The following is a 14804-nucleotide window of genomic DNA, read 5'->3' on the forward strand; positions in this document are numbered from 1 at the left end:
CTTTGTATTACACCTTTGTGCCTATTTGATTATTCAGGGATAGCTTAAGCTGACTCTTAATCATTCTTCCCACGTCACAATCACCAGAAAACTTAATGATCTTGCACACTAAAAGCTTTGTATAAATTGTTAATAAATTAACCCCCTCAGGGACAAAGTCAAACAGCTTTCCATAGAATGTACACCTTGACTTCCTTGCATTTCTGCTAAACAATTGTTGTTAGTTTCTGTAACTTACTCCCTGACTCTGTGGCCAGGGTCTTTATTCTATTTATTATAGAATTCTCTATTCTATATCTCCTTCATCCAACCTCTAAGCTTTTACTTGACAGCTAGCTGACACCCTACAGCTTGGTCCTCTGGTACTGTAGATGAATGATAAAATTCAGAAGCCATGTAATCCAGCCTCTCCTTCTTTATACTCCTACTCTTGTGGTTCCCTTGTGATTGCTCAAGAAGTGTTTTAGGTATATATTCTCCAAATAGGATAAGAATCTGGAGGACTGAATGAAACTTAAATGGCAAGTCTGTCTCAAGATCCCTAAAAATAGCTGGAAAATTATTGTAGATTAGTCCAAGCAAAGCAAAGACTAGATTATTGACAAATGCATGAACTAGAGGACGAGAGAAGATGGTGTAGCCTACTGAAGATGTCTTAATAGTTGGGTAGTATCTATTGAGTATAGCGACTGGGGGAAGTAGCCATAAAACAAAAAAAGAAGAAACCTGTTTGTAAGTTTTTTTGTTTGTTTGTTTTAATTTATGTTCAAACCTAGAAATCCTATGGGTATGTTTTCAGTGAAGACTAGGTGATTTTTACTTCAGTAAAGGTCCTCCTGACTCTTAGTGAGGAATGTAGTATTTCAAGTCATTAAATAGAGCTCAGAGGTATGTACGTGACTAGCACCTACTTAATTCTGAGCAGATCTTCAATTCATCCAATGCTGAGAACTATGGTCATAGAACCATAGAATGGTTTGAGTTGGAAGGGACCTTAAAGACCATCTCGTGCCAACCCCCCTGCCATGGGCAGGGACACCTGCCACCAGACCAGGTTGCCCAAAGCCCCATCCAGCCTGGTCTTGAACACCTCCAGGGATTGGGCATCCACAGCTTCTCTGGGCAACCTGTGCCAGTGCCTCACCATCCTCTGAGTGAAGAATTTCTTCTGAATAATCTAATCTAAATCTCCCCTCATTTAGTTAAAAGCCATTACCCCTTGTCCTATCCCTATACCCCCTGACATAGAGTCCCTCCCCAGCTTTCCGGTAGGCCCTCTTTAGGCACTGGAAGCCCACTATAAGGTCTCCACAGAACCTTTTCGTCTCCAGGCTGAACAACCCCAACGCTCTCAGCCTGTCTTTATGGGAGAGCTGCTCCAGTCCTCTGATCATCCTTATGGCCCACCTCTTGATTTTCTCTAATAGGTTTATGTCCTTCTTATGCTGGAGGCCCCAGAGCTGAAGGCAGTGCTCCAGGTGGGGTCTCACAAGAGCAGAGCAGAGGGAGAGGATTTACGTGCCTGTCTTGCAGCCCAGGATACGTTTGGCTTTCTGGGCTGTAAGCACACATTGCTGGCTTGTGTTGAGCTTCTCATCAACCCCCAAGTCCTTCTTCTCAGTGCTGCTCTCAATCCATTCTCTGCCTAGCCTGTATGTGTGCTTGTGATTGCCCCAACCCATGTGCAGGACCTTGCACTTGGCCTTGTTGAACTTCTTGCGGGCCTACCTCTCAAGCCTGTCCAGGTCTCTCGGGATGGCATCCCTTTCCTCTAGCATATTGACCACACCACACAGCTTGGTATCATCAGCAAACTTGCTGAGGGTTTGTTCAATTTCACCATCCATGTCACCAACAAAGATGTTAAACAGTGCCAGTCCCAATACTGACCCCTAAGGAACACCACTCGTTTCTGATCTCCACCTGGACATTGAGCTGTTGACCACAACTCTTTGAGTGTGACCATCCAGCCAATTCCTTACCCACCAAGTGGTCCATCCACCAAATCCATGTCTCTCCAGTTTAGAGACAAGGGTATCATGGGGGACAGTGTCAAATGCTTTTCACAAGTCTAGGTAGATGATGTCAGTTGCTCTTCCACTATCACCAATGCTGTAACTCTGTTGTAGAAAGCCAGCAGATTTGTCAGGCGTGGTCAGTGGTCATCAGCATTCAAAACAAATGCAATGTCATTGCAATGTTCAGATCCTGTTATGGTTATTGAGGCACATTGTTGGTAGACAGAAATTGAATGGTACTGTTTCTGGTGATGTTACTGTACTGATGGTGCCCTTCCAGAAAAGTGATAGTGGTACAAAATCACTTATGGCATCTCATCCAAAAAAAACAAAATAGTTGTGTAGTGGGTCACAAGCTGAGTAGCTGTTCCTGGTGCCTCGTTTACCTAGAAAATATGGCAAAAGAATGAATATCAGTAGCTATTTGGGGTAAGAAGCATATTTTAGCTGCATGGTGCTGTGTAAATGTTTGTTAGCTTTGTTGGTTGGCTCTACTTTCTATCCATCTGTGACATGAAGAGTTTTGAGAAACTACGGTGTTTGTAGGCAGCTATAGTGTATTTTACCAGGCCAACTGATACACTTTAAAAAAAAAAAGGGGGGGGGGGGGGCAAAATTTTGGAAACAAAGTTGGTTTTGGTCTAAAGTAGTTGTTTAGGCAGTCATTGTGAAGTAAGCAGAAGCAGATAAGCATGTGTGTGTTTGGTAGCGTGTTGAACTTCTAATAGTAGTGTAACTTGTGGCTAGGGAGTAATTACAATACTCTGAAATTGGAGTTTGGAGAGTGGTTAGTTCAAAAGACTCGCAGAGTTCTGTTGTCTTGCAGAGTAATTATTGTTAAGGAGGAACGAATGAACATGAGTTATCTTAAGGTAAGAAGGCATATGCAGAAGGGATGGTGCCCATTTTAGGGACTGATGTTCTTCCAGCCAGTTGCACCACATCCCTGGTTGATTTACATTATGCTCCTTAAGGCAGGGGTCTTTATTGCATTACAGGAGTAAGCACACAAAACTTCCTATAAAGTCATTGGAATGATAAAAAAAAACAAAACAACAACAACAAAAAAAAACCTTAGCATTGCCCTTCAAAATACTTTATCTCAAAAAAAGGCAGACACGCAGACGAGGGCATTTTAGGAAATTATAATGACAGCTTTCCCACTTGTACAACAGAGGTGTAAATCCTTCACCGATTGACTTGTGCAACACTATCCTTTTTTCTTGTCTGTAAAGAATTGGATCTTTCAAACAGCGTTTATCAATCTGTTTGGCAATCTGAACTGAGATATATTTGTAAGTGATATACTTTTTGAAATGTATGTCAATTTAACAGTAAGTTGTGTTTCACATCAGCATTGGTATTATTAAAAATCCCATAAATTATTGGTGATTGATTAGTAAATACAACAGTAGAAATATTCCATTCAGAGTCAATAGCTTTTTACTGAGGAAGACAAAATAAAACATGATCACCAGTGGCTTTTTTGTAAGAGTTACTAGCTATGTTTTTTTTGATGTAAAATAAATAAGTTTTCTGTAATAAAAATTTGCAATGTAAAAATATAGCTGTAGAAATACCTGATAAGTTTGCTGAAATTTTGTCTTCAGTCTTCCAAAACTTTTTATCTGGGACTTTCGGATACATTATGCTGCTTTTATTTTGTCTTTCAGATGACGACGTGGACCTGGAAGCTTTGGTAAATGACATGAATTCATCATTTGAAAGTTTATACTCTACGTGCAGTATGCAGTCAGAAACCACTCCGCTCCTTCAAAACGGTCAGCTTAACCGCAGTCAGTTGCCAACCTCAGGATCTAGCGCCCTGCAGCCCATGTCTCCCAGGCAGAAGGTGCAGCGGTCTCAGCCAGTGCGCATTATGGCAGTCAGGTAGGAATGAGGGACTGCCCTCCATTTGGTTCAAGTTGTCTTGAACTAGCGTTAAAAGAACAACATTTTGAAATAGTAGATGAGCTTCAGTAGGGGTCTGGTAGTCTCACACTGGACTTCTGCATAGGAAAAACAAGTTACCAGGTAGGTGGAGGTCATAGATTTTCCATGTATTTTGTAATATGCAAATATGTCCCACTTCTACTCTTTTTGTCAATGTTTGATGTGCCTGTAGTAGCAGACATGCATAGAAGCATATCATTAGTACCAATTTTCAGAAATAATGTCCGTGTTTGGAAATAAATCCAAAGCTTTCAAAACTGTTCTCTCAGCTGTGGTGCCTATTAACAGCTTCTTGGCTTTATACAACATAATGAATGATACAGATATAGATGAGGTTGCATTCAGATGGTTTTGATATACAAAAATATCTTAGTGGAGGTTTCCTGAAAAGTCCAAGACAAACAAAAAAAAGAACATGTTGTAGTTCTTTAACCATTCTTCCTAGAGCACTTTCGTTCACTTGAGTGCATAATGGTAGTCATTACAAAAGAGGAGCATTTAGGTTGTCTCACTGTTGTCAGGATGGGGACTTGAATTCACGCTTAAACTGGAATACTCTCGGTGGCTATTGGAGAGTCTGTAGATAAAGCTGAGGTTCTTAAAATCTTTTTAAACAGCAAGAAGAAAGGAGCTCCTGTTAGTATGTATATGTAAATTTCCTGAAGCAGATGTATTTGGAGTTTTCTTTTTCTTCTAGTTAAGAAAGACTTCTCCAAAAGAAGCGAGGGGTAATAATAATAAAAGAAAAATCCGACATCTAGAAAGGGTTGCTCCTAATTCTTTACACTGACGTGTTTCCTATAGGAATGATATTCTTAAGGCAAGCAGCTTTTCTATACGAACTTGTATACAGTAACTGTAATACAACCACACTAGCTAATGATGCAATCATGTCTACAGGTTTCATTTGTAACCTTGAATAGCACTGTACTAGAAAACTCACTGTAGAGCAGTATAGCTCTCCATGTTTTTGAAAAGTCTCAGTCAAACTCATTCAAACTGTTTTTGGCACTTCAAAACTTAACAACTTTCTTTGGAAGACACTGCACTTCCATCAGCCCTAGAACATTGTGTTTATCATTAAAGAAAATAACAGCAAAACTTTTATTCAGGGTTATCTAGATACCTTTCCTGTACAGGGGAACAACAGCTGTGTCTTTTCCTCAGCCTGAACAGAATAGTTGATTGTTGTAATTATCTTAAGATAATTATCTTAAGCTTTATGTGTATCTCAGTAATGAAATAAATGATGCACTGAAGCATTGTAGACAGAACAGAGTGCAGCATGGTGTAATCTTATTTTAAGAAAACACCTTTTGAATTGTGTTCAATTTGTAATCCCAGTTATAACGGAAGTCAATGCAAACACATAGTTCAAAACTTGCAATACAAAGAACTATTACACAGTTACTGATACAATCTTACAGGATTCTTTATTCTCTAGAGAAGCGTGCATTCAGGTAGCTATCAAGCAGGTCAGGCAGTCTTTTGCATAGCCCATAGTTATGGGTGAAACTTGGTATATATAGCAAAAAAACAAATCTGTAGGGTCTTTCATGGAATACCAAGGCAACTAAATTGGAGGATAGAATTGTTAGTTAGTTATTTTATCAGCATCCCGATTCTGGTATAGGCATGGACAGCAAGCATGCCCAGAATGGGACAGGTAGCTAGAGACAAAACCAACAGTTGTGTCCCAGACAGCTCTGATAAGAAGACTCTGCTTGCTGAAGGCAGAAGGCTGAAGAAGGTGAAAAAAATGAGGATAAATTAAATGAGAATCCCTTAAAACTTCAAATACAAGGGTTACAGTACAATAGTTGTTAGTTGATTGCCTTTGGAAACTTCTACAATTGCCACTAGGTGGTGCATTCTGCGCAGGCAAATCTGCCAGAGCCATCTAGAAAATCTTCAATGCTGGTGCACTAGCAGTAGGAAAACCTAAAGCTGTCTCTGTGGTCATGAACGGATCTTATATCTTTTCTAACTTTCTTTGTGCTGCCTGGAAGTCTTTAATTTTCCTTCTGTCGGTATGACCAGTACAGGTGTATTGCAAACTGGAACTTGCAAGTCTGTTGGTCCTAGTTAGACTTAATGAGATGTATCTCAGGAGATGCATGTAAAACGTGTTCGAACAGTAATATTACAACTAGCATAAGGTAGGAGGGTGTAATTGCAGTTTATTGCTCAAGGTGAGCCTTTGCACTTCCATTTCTCCAGGAAATGTCGAGTTGCTTAGAGATGGGATATTATACCATAATGAGGTGACAGTATTGGTTTCAGCCTCAGCCTAGCTACTTTACTGGGCTACACCTTTTGTCTTGCTGATCCATGTGGAATTTGGCTCGAAATTAGTGGAGTTATGTCCTCTTTTAGGTCAGTTTGAAGATTTTAACTGACTTTCTGGCACATGGAGCTTAAGCTTGTAAGCTAGTGCGTACAAAAGAGTGTTCAGACTAGTATTTCTGTTTGTTTTATGTGCACAATTACCTCGGTTATTCACGCAAGTAATCAAGTTACAAGCAACAAAACAAGCGTAGATGTGTGACCAGTCATTTTTCACATGCAATTACTTAATTTGGACTTGCAGTTGCTGTAACTGTATAGTAGTTGCTTAGAAAAATAATGGTTTTGCTTTATTTTCTTTAATATTAATACATCGAATGGTGGGTTAGAAGATGTAGGTCTGGTGATGCCAGTTTGCTTTTCTTAATGCTTGATGCTTCTGTGTTTGTAGGCGTCTACAAGAAGAAGAACAGCAATTCAGAACGTCATCTTTGCCAGCCATACCAAATCCATTTCCAGAACTCTGTAGCCCTGCGAGCTCTCCAGTGCTGGCCCCTGGATCTTTACCTCAGAGTCAACCTGCTAGTAAGCATGTGAGTATGGAACGAACCTTTGTGTCATACATTAGCGTCCAAACCAGCAGTGGACTATTCCATTTTGAAGGCAGAAAGTAAGTTTCCAGATACTTAGAAACATCCGTAGACTTTGTCTGTGAGTACGGCAGCACTGGCAGGAGAACATCTTCAAACAGGCTTCAAGGTTTTTGTTTTTGTTTAAAAGGTGTTGTAAGAATAAAGGAACATTTCAGATATGTGCATGTTGTGAATGAAGCGGTAATACCTGATATCTTTGGAATTTCATTATCCAACATAATGACTTAGTAATTTAGAAGTCAGGTTAGATGGCTTAAAGTTGGAGCAGGATCTGTGAATATTATACTGCATATTCTAGGTGCCACAAAGATGCTTAATAGCCTGTTAATCATTTCAAATTCATTGTCTCTATAAGTAGCTGTCTTTTTTCTTTAAGGGCATGGTGCCTCTTTGTTTTGCTGTTCTTCATGAAGCTGCTTAAAAAGCAAAATACTGTTCTTAGCGCCTGTAACTAGGCCCAGCTCCTTGTAATGGGATGGATGAGCAGAACTGTCCCGTGGAGGGCTGACTGAGTAGCTCTCCAGGTCCTTTACAGTGAAATTCTTTACAGTTTTTTTGTAAACTGTGCTGACTTGCACAGGGATTTAAAAAGATGTTGCTTACACTGACTGTTGGGTTAGAATGGATTTGCACAGGAGTACCAAAAACCATGGTGACATCCTGTATCACTGCTGATTTAGTTTGTTAGTAGCTCCTTTGGCTGCCTCTGACTGATAAAAGGGTTTGGGTTGGACAGTTAAGCTACATAGTGTACACCTGCATATATTCTCCATTATTTTGTATCTCCATAAATAGCTGTCAGCTTTCTCGAAGGATACAGTGCATCTTCTTTGGGTTTGCTGTATTTCTTATACATACACAAGTGAGATAAATAACCAGATAATGCCTTAAGAGAAACAGAGTCATTCAGTTAGAAATTTAACGTGGTTCAGTCTGAGTCCTCGGCAACTGCTAAGTGGAGAGGCTGTTCTGTCAAGAGAACGGTAATCTGACTCCGGGGAGAGAAAATAATGGGCAATTCTCTCATGTATCCTGCCTCTTGCCAACAGAACAACAGGATGGCTGCCTTTCTGAGACAAACTGGTTACGGATGGAGATGCATTTACCTTGCTAAATAGTACCTAGTTTCAGGGATTCTTTGCTTTTCAGCTGTATGTTTTCCTAGAATGTGCCATTCCATCCAAAAGATGGCTCTACGAAGCCTTAAGAAACCTAAAACATCTGTGCATCAATTTTAGATGAAATTTAGAAACTAGTGGTTTAACAGTATCTAAATATAAAAGTTAACAAAGCATTACATATGTAAGAAGATGGCTATAAGGACAGAATAAAAGTAGATTCTAAATTTTACTTAATAATTTTCTGTTAAAATCTACCTAATTTTAAGACCATAAATTATGACAGGCTTTTCCAAGACCTAAAATGAAATACATACTTAAATAGCACAGCTGTGCTTGCTGCTGAAATTTTTAATCACAGACAAGCTAGTGTAATGGTAAAAGGTGTAAGGGATGAGATGAGGAGTTAGAGCATGTGAGACGACAATGGCATCTGTAGATGCACGTATATTGCTCATTTCAGCTTATCAGCTGATTGGAGGCAAATGAGAAACAATGTCTCATGCCAAGGGAAGGGCAGAAAGGCATTCTTTTCCTGTCTTCAGTGAAATAGTAGATAAATAGAACTGAAAAAATCCTCTAGCTTTAAAATATTGATGGACAAAAGTAAAAAAAATTAAAAAAAGCAAGTTGTTTCTTCGTGAAGAAAAAAGCTTATTTTTGTTTAATACCTCAGATTTAAATGTGGTGAAATGTTGCTGGATAGCAAAAAAATATGCATATTCAGCCTCTTCAGAGGACATTAGTTGTATTTAATCCAGTTCTAGTTCCGTTCAATCCGTTCAGTGGAGTCTAGCGAACGTCATGAGTAAAAAAATGAATAACTTAAGAAATTTTGTACATCTTCTCACCTTCATCTACTAATAAAAAAAAGTTAAAGTTTGGGAATTCTAATATATTATTTTAGAATACACTTTTGTTTAGATCAATGTCCACAGATGGAATATAAAGTACTGGTTAACAAAGTAAAGGATGAGTTTAGTTAAAGGACTGCAACAACACATTTTAGTGGCTGGTAGCTAGTGAGAATGAGCTGTTTCTTAAGAAAAACTTGCATACAAGCTATAGACTCAGAATATTGAATGCAAACGAAGATTAAACATAATGATGCTTAATTTAAGGTTTTCTGCTTGCAGGTTATACACAAGGATTAAAATTAGAGATTGGAATGAGCCGTTCTGATTATATGGGGTTTGCGAGGTGTGAGTGAGAACTGATTCCCTTCAATCCTGTTGAGCCTCTGGGAGCAAACAGGCAAATAGCAGTTGCAGCCTGCACTGCTGAGCCCTGAAAGCTCAGAACACATGTGATGTGAAAGAAATGTTGCCTTTGGTCAGCCCCTGTGTAGGGGACTTGAGAGGGCCCCAAGTTAATGTAGTCTTGGATTTCAGAATGGAGCGGGTATTTTCTTTGCCGACTGTGTGAAACACTGGGGTCGCTGGGGAGCTGGGATGTCTGATGTGACTTGATAAGGAATGAAGTGTTGTTGGTATTGTTGCTCATGGAACAGCTCAGTTTTGCTTTTCAGTAGTTTTAAAACGCAACCCTGCAACTATAAAAGTGTTAGTGGTTATGCTAGAGGAACTTAAAGATCAAGTCAAGCACAGAACATGACAATTCGCATATCATATTGCCAAGTCTTGGGTATAAAGAAATACCCAAGCTCTGTTCAAGCCCTACTACATTAAAACTTTTGCCCAGTATATTATTACCTATAGGGAATGGATGCATGTGTGAATGAATGAGTCAGAAAAGGAGCTTTCAGTCCATAAAGCTTGAATTATGTTTGCAGCTGAAAAAATGGGTTGTCTTTTCTTATATGCAAAACTTTATTCATGTAGCTGGAGTTTAAGCCATATGTTTCTTGTTAAGACACTTTTGACCCTTTTTCAATATTTTTCCATCCAGTTGCCCCCACTTTTTTCAACAAGCAGTTTGCAACATTGCCTATGCACTGCTCTGCATTTGTTTCATATTCTTTCTTGACCCAGCGAAGAACTATAAAAGCAGTAAAGCACTGAAAAATAGCCGTAATAAACCACTTTTAATTTTCTTGCAGTAGGTATTTGTTGTTGTTTCAAAATAATAACAAGCCATTTTCTTTGTTTTACTCAAAAAAGTGCACGTATTGGGAATCGTTTTATTTTATTCTTCCCGTGAGATCTGTTGGGCAACTGTACCAGTTTCACCTCCGCAAGAAGCAGTATCCCAGCTCTGGCTGTGCTGCCACACAGGCACCCAGTGCTGTTTCTAAAGCTGGTGACCACAGGAATGCACCCCAGAAGCCACAGAGCAGTGAGAAACAAGGGGTGTACCATAAGACCATGGGAGACGTGGGCATTTCTGCAACTGTGGCAAAGTCCACGCCAAATCTACGTGAAGCCCAGACCTCTCACCTGATCTGCCCATTGCTTGTGTGCTGTGATGGTCTTTCTTCAAAACCAAAAACACATGTAGGCAAATGGGACAATCGTTTAATGGAAAGCATCAATATATCTGTCTTGGATGTAAAACTGGAATATTAAGTGTACTGAAAACATTCCAGGTTTATTCTTCTGTGTAAAAACAAATAACAAGCATTGTAGACTTTTTAAAGCATGTAGGGAGCTTGATTACACTGACATACAATTTAATAGCAAAAGACTGAGAAAAGCAATTACTCTAAACCTTCAGATTGTTTCAAAAGCTATACTGCATTGAGCAACTTCCACAGTCTGGGGGATGTCTAATACAGTGGTGTTACCAAACGTTTCATAAAAATGAATTGTAATTAAACAGATACATCTCCTAAGAGGTTCAGTGCTATGATCCTTTATTACAATTCTGCAGATGGAAACAGCCCATTTTGAGTTAAGTTTTACAGGGAGAAATTTTAGGTGTCAACCTGATTCTAGTGAATGGCAGGCAGTTCTGTAAAAGCACAGTTGAAGTTTTAGTAATATGGTCAGCCAGCTTGTGAGCACGGGGATGAAAAGAACTGACTAGCTGTGCTGTTCAATCACCAACTACTTAAGAAAAAACACAACTGCATATCATCATAATTTCATCAGCAGCTCATGTGGTGAGCAAGACAACTCAGATGTCTCATGTTTGGAGAAATGATGACCCTTTGAGCAGTAGCTGCCAAAAAGCTCTTAAGTTCTTTTTCAAAACATAAAGTAACAAGTAAGCAGTTGAACTGAGAAAATTTTGTCCATGAGCTATGGCAGGAGAAGGCCGGCTGGAGAGACCAGTGCAGGACCAAGCGTTTCTTTCTTTACCCTGTGCCTCCCTGTCCTTCAAGTACCACCCGTCTGCCTTCACCCACAGTGCCTGGCCACCAGCCAAGTGAAACTTCAGCAGAGCTCCGCCGCCACCTCAGCTCTCTTGCTTTCTGCTCTGGGAAGGGCAGCTGAAGGCAGGAACAGGAAGGAAATTCTCGAGGAGACATCATGGGGCATTGCACGGCCCTTTTTCCCCACGTCCGTGTTTGTACGATGCGTGCACACCTACAAACGTGAAATCTCTGCACGCCTTGCAGGTGGGGAGAAAGGACAGCTGAAAGTTTTTAAACATCATTTACTTAACAGAATAAATATGTTTGTGTAAGAAAAATTATAACCAGAAAATTACACCAAACCGAGACCAAGCATTTGTCTAAAAGATTGCTAAAAACATCAGACAGCTAGGTTACCACTAATTGAAGTCCATCTTTGTGTTGCTGGTATAAACTAAGAACTGGTTGGTAACTTAGGTTATAATTTCTGGTTGTGTACAAATATTTTGGAAAAAGTATGCAATAATTACATGTAGGTCACTGCGATGCCACAGGATATTAGTCTAAAGTATCTTGTGTGAGTCAATGAAGCTTTCAACTGTAAAAATAGGGCAAATTTCTCACATCCCCCCTCTATACAGCCCAGGCAATCTTCCAAATAGCAGTTTGATGTACCAAAATTGTTTACTCTTTTCTAGCAAATTAAACTCACAAATGGATATGAATTAATGTTATTCTTTTTCCAGATTTAGTTACCCTTCAAGGGAGCTCCTGTAAACAGACTTCTTAGTTTTAATTGTTTTAATTACATGTTACAATACATTTTTTGATTTTTCTTCCCATAAAGCTTTTATATTGGCTGTTTTGAAGACAAGGATGTTGATTTCCAAAAGAGAAGCTGTATAAAAATGTGAACTTTTGAATAATGAAAACTTCATGTGCTGTTAGATTTTGCATGTGACAGATAGCAAATTTTATACTTAATCTTTTATTCAAATAATGTTTAACAACGTGACTTGGTGAAAATAGATGTTGGCAGCAGGATGTTCAACAAGTCTTAATTTCCTCTGAACAGGCCAAATCCTGTCAGTAGATTAACCTAGGCAATTCCTTAGGTCCAGCTCCAGGCACTCCTTTGGCCCAACTACAAAATATGGGTTTCCATGACTGTGATATATCATGTTGTTTTCCTCAAAGCTTTCTTTGAAAGAAGAGTTTTAAGCTAAATAAAAATAATGAAAACAAAAAAACCACATAGGTTACTTCGTAGCGTGTTTAATGTGTTTAAATTGAGGAAGATCAGGCCTCTGCTATGGGGCTGTCATCTCTCTATAATCATAGAATCATTAACGTTGGAAGAGACCTTCAAGATCATCTGGTCCAACCATCACCCTACCACCAATGTCACCCACTAAACCATGTCTCTAAGCACCACGACCAACCTTTCCTTGAACACCCCCAGGGACGGTGACGCCACCACTTCCCTGGGCAACCCATTCCAATGCCTGACTACTGTGAGAAGAAATGCCTCCTAATTTCCAACCTAAACCTCCCCTGATGAAATTACATCTTTGAATCTCTCTCTCTTATTTGGTGAAGTAATGCTTTCCCAAACGAGATGACCTAAGTTCGATGGACAACCACTAAATGAGACGTGTAGGAGACGTCCCATTTCTTGTCGTCTTGTGACCTGTGTCACGCGAACGCGTTGTCCCATTACTCCTGAAGAGATCAGGGAGTGAGCTCATGCGGTTTGGAAAGTCTCAGTAGCTCGTTACTGACGATAAGACTAACGAATAACTGAAGAGTAATGAGCCCGCTGGACTACACTGCGGGCAGCCAGTCTTCAGCGCTGTCCGTGGGCGCGTAGGCTTTTTGGCCAGGGCCTTGCAGGCTGCCAGGGACCAGGATGAGGACAGATCCAAAGCCACTATTTCTTCTTCCTTGCGCCTGTTGTATCATGAGGCTTGGTAGGAAGAAACGCGTCTCTTCCTTCTTGCTTTTGGGAAGTGCCAGAACAGTAGCCGTAATCCCAACACGAATTACTGGAAATATGAAGAGCGTCTCACATTCAACCCCCCGAGTATGCTATTTGTTGGGCTTTTTTTTTTTCTGCTGTTTGTTTTTAATGACACAAACCTGGCCTTGCTCCCGGGAGCGTTTTGGCTCTCTACCCGTAAGCAGCGCTCCCATGGCGTGAGCGTGCTAGAGGCCGGCTGCGTGCTGGGGGGACGCACCGCGAGGGCTGCCTGGACCCAGACCTGCGCTGGCAGCCCTGAGGGACTTCACTGCCACACAGCGATGCTTGCAGCCGCCTTAAAAAATGGTTTACAGTATAGTGGCACCATTGCAATTAGCCTGTAGGACTGCCTTGTGTAAATATTGAGCAGCCTGTAGCATAGGCTGTAGTAGCTGTGCGTTGGCATGTTCACATGAGGTTTTTTGTATGCACATCTTAGGTGTGCCCTTGCACGTTTTTTATTGAGTAACGTAACTCTTGCTGTATTTTGATAATAGCACAGTGAAAATAAAGCATAGCTATCCTCTGCTTTGATCAGGAGTTGAAAGAATTGAGAAGCTCTCAGGCTGAGAGGGCAGGGAAAAATTACGGAGTCACAGCGTGGCTTGGGTTGGAAGAGACCTTAAAGACCATGTAGTTCCAAGCCCCTGCCATGGGCAGGGATGCCAAACGAGAAAAAGATGAGAGAAATTCCAATGCTTAGTGAGGCAGGCAGAAGTAGGTTTTGATATAAACATCAGTGCAGTAGGGAATTAAAAAAACAACAACACAGAACTGTGTTGAGTGATTCTAATTATACTGTAAGTGAGTGGCTGAGATGAATCAGAGATGTCATAACTTTATCAGTCATAAATGATAGCCTTTAAGGAGTGACCCAGCATTGTGGGTATAGCTACGCTGCATCTAAGCTCTCCTTGCCCTCTGTGCTGTCTGGACTCAAGGTGTGGATTCAAGTCAACCTTAGTCGTCCTGTATGAAAACCTTTTGGACCTCGTCTGCCCAGTAGAGCAGATGCAAGAGAGCACCAGCTCAGAGGTTAGAGCCCTCAACTTTCCACTGCTGCATATCCTACCTGGTCTTGCAGCACCGTGCTGTTCCCAACAACCAGCAGATGAGTTGACTGTGAAGTCATTTCTGAAGCCTAAGGCAGCCCTTACAGAACTGGGCTGGCACCTGCGGCCGAGCTGCACGTGATCTCCTGGTGTGGATACTGCGGACACACGTAGTGCAGGGCTGGGAAGACGCCCAATTTTTTGCTTGCTTGTTGGCATCCACTTCTAGAGTCAATAGGCAGAGCCAGCGTTCAGCGTGTTCACTTCCAAACCATCAGAAGGGCAGTTGCATAAGTATTAGTAGTAATGTTCATTCTCAGCAGGAAAGAAGGTTATTTAGGCTTGCAGTAATTACCTGGACAGTGAAGTGTGCCCACATTTCAAATGGAAATCTGTTTGAAACTTCTGTCTTCACTTAGGCGGTGTTTGTGTGTGGACGCGCAGAGGA

At 40.7% G+C, this 14804-nt stretch overlaps 1 protein-coding gene across 4 annotated transcripts in view; it reads left to right on the top strand.

Moving 5' to 3' along the window:
• Positions 1-14804, top strand: part of GRB10 (growth factor receptor bound protein 10) — a 150604-nt gene that overhangs the window by 87020 nt on the left and 48780 nt on the right. For all 4 annotated transcript variants that reach the window (XM_083822355.1, XM_083822354.1, XM_083822357.1 and 1 more), the window contains 2 exons: positions 3692-3908; positions 6709-6850. In XM_083822355.1, coding sequence (XP_083678481.1) covers positions 3692-3908; positions 6709-6850 — 359 coding nt within the window. The remainder of the gene's footprint in view (positions 1-3691; positions 3909-6708; positions 6851-14804) is intronic.

Source organism: Anser anser (assembly GCF_964211835.1).
Source record: "Anser anser genome assembly, chromosome: 2".
Taxonomy (NCBI): Eukaryota; Metazoa; Chordata; class Aves; order Anseriformes; family Anatidae; genus Anser; species Anser anser.